Here is a 7,397-nt window from a genome sequence, read left to right as displayed (position 1 = left end):
TTTTGCACTCAAGTTCCATCAATGAAGAGTTATAACATCAACGAAACTGACTTCATGTTATAGTCATATTGTCTGTTGTTGCCCAAATGAGGATGAATTCCCTTTTGAGTCTGGTTCCTCTCGAGGTTTCTTCCTCATGTCATCTGGGGGAGTTTTTCCTTGCCACCATCGCCACAGGCTTGCTCATTGGGGATAGATTAGGGATAAAATTAGCTCATGTTTTAAGTCATTCAAATTCTGGGAAGCTGCTTTGCGACAATGTTTATTGTTAAGCGCACTATACAAATAAACTTGACTTGACATAATGTGCCCTAAACCAGATGTACTGGGTCAAAGGATGAAGGGATACAGGTGCAGGTAGATAAAGGACAAGAAGGACAGAGTCGAGGTCATGTCAGTGAGGACATGGTGAGGCCGCAGAAGTGGGCGTTGTCATGGCCATGACAGAGAAGTTGAAGCAGGGGGTCTTTTGTTGTTACACATGAACTATAGACAACATTTTCAAGGAACTTTAGAATTTTGGCACTTTTGCACTGTATACTGAGAGGGAAAAATACATGGATGATACAAGGGGGAAAAGTCCTGAAAAAATATACATTTTGTATATATGTTAATAACATGTTCTTAAAAAGATGCAGTGAAAAAACTTGGTGTGTACATCTGTGAAATCATAATAAATATGTGCCCCAAATTTCATTTTAACATCTTTCTTTGAAGTATGCGTTGCTAAGGAGTTTATGTACTACATTTTACAAGCAGATTTCTGACTTTTTGTAAAAAGTAAGATCTGACTACTTCAAGGGCCCATATCTCAGTGGTATATTGGTCAAATTTCTTGATATATGCATCGTAGGAAATCTTTCTTAATGGCATTTCATGAAAACACAATAACAATTTTGAAAAATTTACCCACGTGACTGGTTTTGTAATGGCTGGTCACACATATACTGTAGTTATTATCATGAAATGCTGCTTAATGGACCCCTGTAGCACTCTATGTGAGTCCAGCTTTATAGAAGACTCTGATAGCATATCCAGCAAACGTTTCTGATCTATAATGGAATAAACCCACTTTCTTAAATCTGATAAAAATATTATTACATGGCAATTGTTGTCAATGGTAATGGTAACAGTTTCTTGATTTGGGAAAGACATTGTTTTGAATAGTTAGCTTATGATTTCACAGATGTACACACCAAGTTTTTTCACTGCATCTTTTTAAGAACATGCTGTTTCAAAATTGTTATTGTGTTTTCATGAAATGCCATTAAGAAAGATTTCCTACGATGCATATATCAAGAAATTTGACCAATATACCACTGAGATATGGGCCCTTGAAGTAGTCAGATCTTACTTTTTACAAAAAGTCAGAAATCTGCTTGTAAAATGCCAGAAAGTTCCAGAGGTTCTATCTTGTTCCTGAGTGAATTAATGTTACATAGTTAAAAAAATGAATAAAAATGTAATAAAGTTGTTATAATTTGTAAAGGAAAAATGACTTCCTTTTTCAGCAGGCCTGTTTTTTTTTCTCTCCCCATTTTTTCCCAGGCATAGTGATATGCTTCAAATTGGGGTGGGGGGAGTGGGGTGTTTCTGGCATATACTACAGTCACTTCTAGACAGAAGTCAGATATGAGAACGAATATAAATATCTCATCTCATCTCATTATCTCTAGCCGCTTTATCCTTCTACAGGGTCGCAGGCAAGCTGGAGCTGACTACGGGCGAAAGGCGGGGTACACCCTGGACAAGTCGCCAGGTCATCACAGGGCTGACACATAGACACAGACAACCATTCACACTCACATTCACACCTACAGTCAATTTAGAGACACCAGTTAACCTAACCTGCATGTCTTTGGACTGTGGGGGAAACCGGAGCACCCGGAGGAAACCCACGCGGACACGGGGAGAACATGCAAACTCCACACAGAAAGGCCCTCGCCGGCCCCGGGGCTCGAACCCAGGACCTTCTTGCTGTGAGGCGACAGCGCTAACCACTACACCACCGTGCCGCCCGAATATAAATATTTTGATACAAATACTATGGTAGTGGTACAATGATAACACACGTTTTCAGCGAAACATAACGTTTCACACAAATTTCCTTTGTCAACACACACACACACACACACACACATATATATCAGAAAGTGCTCAGGAGATCAGCACTTTCTGAAAAACTCAAACTAGGCACGAACAACTATGCCATTGTTAAAGTCACAGAGATCACACTGCATTCTGATGTGAACATTAACGTACTGCTGGAACGTGATTGGCTGATTGGATAACTTTATAAATGAGCATGTGTACAGGTGATCCTAATAAACTGGGTACACTATCTATCTTTAGCGTGTGTGTGCGCGCGTCCTATAGCTATATTAGAGGAGGTGTATTTAGTCCTTTTGTCTATAATTGGCGCCGTTTGAAAATTGGGCTTCTGTCTCTTTAAGGCAGCCATCGCGTTTGGTCTCGAGCCAGCGACATTTTTTCATGGCAACACTCGGCCTGCATAAATTATGTTCATGACGTAGTGCAAAATACTACATTCCTGTTAATATTTTGAGACTTTTCTACAGATAACGCTAACCTTTGCTTTATTTCGATGGATTGTGTTCACCTGAGCGACAGTTTCCGAGGATATCCGTCATTAAATATTGAGTAAAGGAGCTCCATTGCGCCGCTGAGCCTCTTTATCAATGCAAATGGCTCTTTTGTGTGCAGCAGTAGCGTCCGTGTGGAAGCTGTGAGATGAATTTTTAATGATGTATGTCTAACACAAACTGTGGCAAAGCGCGCTGAAGGAGGTGAAAGGCAGGAATTAACCGTAATTCCTCCGGTAAGTTATGATCATAATTGCACTTGAGGGTGGCTTTATCCTATTTACGAGGTAAACTAGTGATGGGAAACGAGTCGAGGGTTAATATGCAATGGTCTTAATTAGCATAATTTATATATTTATGATAAAGAGAAAGGAAATGCAGCTCAGAGGATTGGCGTGTGAGGAGGATGATTTGAAGAGGCAGGTTCTTGAAGAAATGCAAGTCGGAGACGGTTTTCAGTGGGGTGGGGAGGCACAAAAAACCGCAACACCTGTTCAAGTTTGGACACATGATGGGTTTTAGTCCCTCATTCAGTTCCACGTCCTTTCTCACATTTAACAGCAAACAGGGAAACGTATGATAGGATTATTATTATTATTATTATTATTATATTTTTAATACGAGTCTTTTTTATTTTTACAAGTACATTAAGGGCATATAAGAATAAACTACGGCTCTGGGCCTCCTGATATGAGATTAGATGGTGGCTGTGCTGTACTTCCATAATGCCCTGTTGTTTTTATGCCACACGATTAAAATGGTTGCAGAATAAATGCTCACGCGCCCGTCCCGTTATATCAACTAATAACGAAATGTCTTAGAATAATATCTTGGAATGGATGCATCCCTTCCACAGCCCAGTCCACCTTTAAGGTCACCGTATTAGTATCCTTGTAATGTCTTTCTTCAGGTTACAGGTGAAAGTTCCGTTCTGCGCACGTGGAACAAATTGTATTCCTGAGCCGTGGTACGTCATGCAACTCCGGAACTCACAACCCGTTGAATAATCTGGGCTGAGTGTAAGCTTTACTTTCCACAAACTGAGCCTTTAAAATTTCACCCTAAAGTTATGACATTGGTGAGCATGGTGAATGCTCTCATTCCTCCCTCAGGTGGGATTGTAAGCAGAAAGCTCCTCAGATATCATGCCTAACCTGCTGTGATCTTATGGATGAAACTGAATGATGGATTCGGAAGACCTTCCTGCAAATGATGCATCACTTACTGTCAATGAGCAGGTATTTATTATTATTATTATTATTACACCTGGATGAGGAATATGCAAATTTTAAATGCAACACAGTTCACCGACTATCTGCATTTTAAAATTACATTTTCACGTGATGGATCAGTGCATCACGGCATTTTTTTCCTTTTTTAAATTTTCTTCAAATTTCCATCATAATATTTAAACCCTACAGGGTTAAGAATTTAATCATTTATTTTAGAAATTTTTGCATATTTCTCCAGCTTAAACAGCATTTCTGAAATGTGGACCAGTGCATTTGTAATATATGCAAATTAGGTTATTTATTTATTTTTTAATCTGACAGGCTCAATGAGAAAACAGACTATTGGATTATGATCTAATTTATTATCTTCACATTGTTTTTCTTTTTTATTCTAAATTAAGAATAACTTCTCATTTACAAAGAAAGTAGAACTAAAAGAGAAAGCACTTGATCATTTAAAAATGAATACTCTGTTTCTGGGTCTTTCTACTGATTGTTTTTTGTTCATACTGCTTTTTTGTGAGCTAGAACTATCACATTTGTTTACAGGTACAGTAGTATTTGATTTTTAATTACTCAAAATTTGGTGATGATTCAATAACTGTTATCTTGTCACAAGCTAAATGATCAGCAGCCGCAGGGTGGGATCCTCTCGACGCCTTGCTATTCAGTTTCATTTGAATTCAGAGTGCTTTCTAATACAGGTGTTGTTTTTTAAATTATTTATCTATACTGTACATTAATCACAAAAAATTTAAATGTTGAGAATTTCACATTTTGGCTCCATGATCCTTGTGCCATTCAAATGTACACAAATTGGCTCTGAATAAATGCATGTCATTGGCTTTTTAAAGAAATAATTAGTATTCAAGTAACTATAAGCAAATATATATAAAAAATTCTAAACGTGGTATTAGGCTACATGGAAATAGAATATTTTGCTTTTCTGCATATAGCTCACTATACACAGTCCCCTCAAAGTATTGGAACAGCAAGGTAATTGTTTTGTTTGTTATCCATTGAACACACATGGGTGATGTGTGTATAAAATTTCACCTTTCATTTCCTTATAACTACATCTGGATCTGTTCAACAACTTAAACATGGCACATTTTGTTGGAACCCACCCATTTTTCAAGTGAACAAAAATATTGGAATATGTGACTGACCGGTGTTTCTTGTTGCCCAGGTGTACCGTTTGTTTGTTCCAACAATTAATATGAATATCTCCTTGATTTGAGACTTGGGTTTTGCCTGTGAAGACAAAAAAGGGATCATCATGAAGACCAGAGAGCTAGCTTTGGGAGAAAAGCAAGTCATTAAGTGAAGAGGAAAGATTGGTCAGAGCCATTGGGCATAGCCAATACAATAATCTGGAATGTTCTGTAAAAGAAAGAAACCACTGGTGTACTAAGATCCAGACATTGAACAGCTTGGCCAAGGAAAACAACAGAGATATTATGAGAGATGTGAAGGAAAAACCCAAAAACAAGTCAGTGGCCTCAATTCAATTTCAGTGCAGTTTTTTATTTGTGTAGCAGTTTTAACAATGGGCATTGTCACAAATCAGCTTTACAGAAATGTATAAATTCTGGATATTAATTTTACATATTAATTATAAAATTTATCCCGAATGAGCAAGCCAGAAGGCGACAGTGGCAAGGAAAAATTCAGAGACTACATGAGGAAGAAACCTTGAGAAGTACCAGGCTCAAAAGGGAACCTATCCTCATCTGGGTGTGATTTTATATGTGAGTTATTTATCAATGTGTGCGAAATGGTCAAAATGTAATTGTGTAATTTGTCTGTTTTGTTGAAGTTATCAACTGTTCACTGATGGAGACTTGAGTGCAAGACTGTTTGTGGCAATTGCAGTCCTCAAGTTTTCATGGCAATTGTAGGCCTAAGCTGTCATAGCAAAACTGTTTATCAATTGCAGTCAAAAGCCATCTTCATGGTTCCTAAATCCATTTTTAAGCTGCCCATATGGGATGTGCATATAATTTCTGAATTTGCAGATTTTATCTCAGACCTGGTTATTTCCTTAGACAAAGCTTTAGTTGTCTGAGATTTTAATATTCACTTTGATAACCCAGAAGACCCTTTGAAAACAGCGTTTGTGTCCATTTTAGATTCAGTAGGGGTTAATCAGAATGTCATAGGACCTACCCATAATGGTGGTCACACTCTCGATCTAATACATTCGGGTTATACATAGAAAATATAGTCACACTTCCACAGTCTGAAGTTATCTCAGATCATTATCTCATTCAAAATATGTCTGAGTAATATTATATGCATCTCACCACGCTACTGTATTCAATGTACATTCATGTCAACTACTGCAGAGTTTTATAAATGATCTCCCAGAGTTATCAACTTTGACTGGGTCACTGTCAGCCCCCGCAGAACTTGATCAGGCAACTGAATGCTTAGAGTCAACGTTCCGCTATACTTTAAATAATGTAGCTCCTCTTAAAAGGAAAATGATCAGAGAGAAAAAAATTAGCACCCTGGTATAACGATGTCACTTGCACTTTAAAACAGACTACTCAAAAATTGGAATGTAAATGGCATCAAACAAAATAGCCAGGTCCGGATATTCAGAATTCTGTAACCCTGTAGGCATTTTTGGGGAAAAGTTGTTATACAGCATTTTTAGAAAATTCAATGTCTTCTAAATACAAATCCACCATATAACATTGAAATCAGGTCCCCAGTTTTTTGTAATTCTTGGTTAAAAATAGATGTTGTCTTCCCAGGCTGGAAATTAATGGCAGATAGGCTAAAATTTTAAACTTTTATATATCACCATAAAACTTTACCAGTTTCTTGCTTACATTAGTACAAACACTTTTTGTATTACAAGTTGTCTGAAATGTTATGGTTACATATGCAAATGAGGCCTGACATACTGGAATATTAGGCGCATAATCCAAAACTGATAAAGATCAAGTGAAACTTAAAAACTAGTGTATAATTTTGATGATACAAACCATAAACATGTCCTATGTTGTTTTGTTAAATTTGAACATTGTTTTTTCATGATTAAATTAAGAAATATTAAATTGGGATGAGCCTGATCAATTTAAAAGTGGGACGAATTAAACAGGGCGGCATGGTGGTGTAGTGGTTAGCGCCGTCGCCTCACAGCAAGAGGGTCCGGGTTCGAGCCCCGTGGCCGGCGAGGGCCTTTCTGTGTGGAGTTTGCATGTTCTCCCTATCAAATCAAATCAAGTTTATTTGTACAGCGCTTTTAACAATAAACATTGTCGCAAAGCAGCTTTACAGAATTTGAACGACTTAAAACATGAGCTAATTTTATCCCTAATCTATCCCCAATGAGCAAGCCTGTGGCGATGGTGGCAAGGAAAAACTCCCTCAGACGACATGAGGAAGAAACCTCGAGAGGAACCAGACTCAAAAGGGAACCCATCCTCATTTGGGCAACAACAGACAGCCTGACTATAATATTAACAGTTTTAACAGGTATAACCCTCAACTGTCCTCATGGGGCCGTCCTTCACAGGAGTGGGGCGATAAAACTCCGACCAGACACAGG

The 7,397-nt window shown here is 37.9% G+C and overlaps 1 protein-coding gene across 7 annotated transcripts in view; it reads left to right on the top strand.

The window, feature by feature from the left end:
- The first annotated feature begins 2,480 nt into the window (after positions 1 to 2,480).
- pou6f1 (POU class 6 homeobox 1) overlaps positions 2,481 to 7,397 on the top strand; it is a 156,098-nt gene continuing 151,181 nt past the window's right edge. For 5 of the 7 annotated variants that reach the window (XM_060937326.1, XM_060937321.1, XM_060937325.1 and 2 more), the window contains exons 1-3: positions 2,481 to 2,839; positions 3,514 to 3,622; positions 3,716 to 3,841. In XM_060937326.1, the coding sequence (XP_060793309.1) occupies positions 3,785 to 3,841 (57 nt within the window). In that variant the 5' untranslated portion in view covers positions 2,481 to 2,839; positions 3,514 to 3,622; positions 3,716 to 3,784. Of the gene's footprint in view, positions 2,840 to 3,513; positions 3,623 to 3,715; positions 3,842 to 4,758; positions 5,328 to 5,477; positions 5,587 to 7,397 lie in introns of those variants that run through there. The other 2 variants (XM_060937324.1, XM_060937323.1) reach the window with 2 other exon arrangements.

The sequence above is a fragment of the Neoarius graeffei genome, chromosome 13 (genome assembly GCF_027579695.1).
Source record: "Neoarius graeffei isolate fNeoGra1 chromosome 13, fNeoGra1.pri, whole genome shotgun sequence".
Classification (NCBI taxonomy): domain Eukaryota; kingdom Metazoa; phylum Chordata; class Actinopteri; order Siluriformes; family Ariidae; genus Neoarius; species Neoarius graeffei.
Note: the sequence above shows the minus strand (reverse complement) of the source record. Positions and strands in the feature narration are given on the sequence as shown.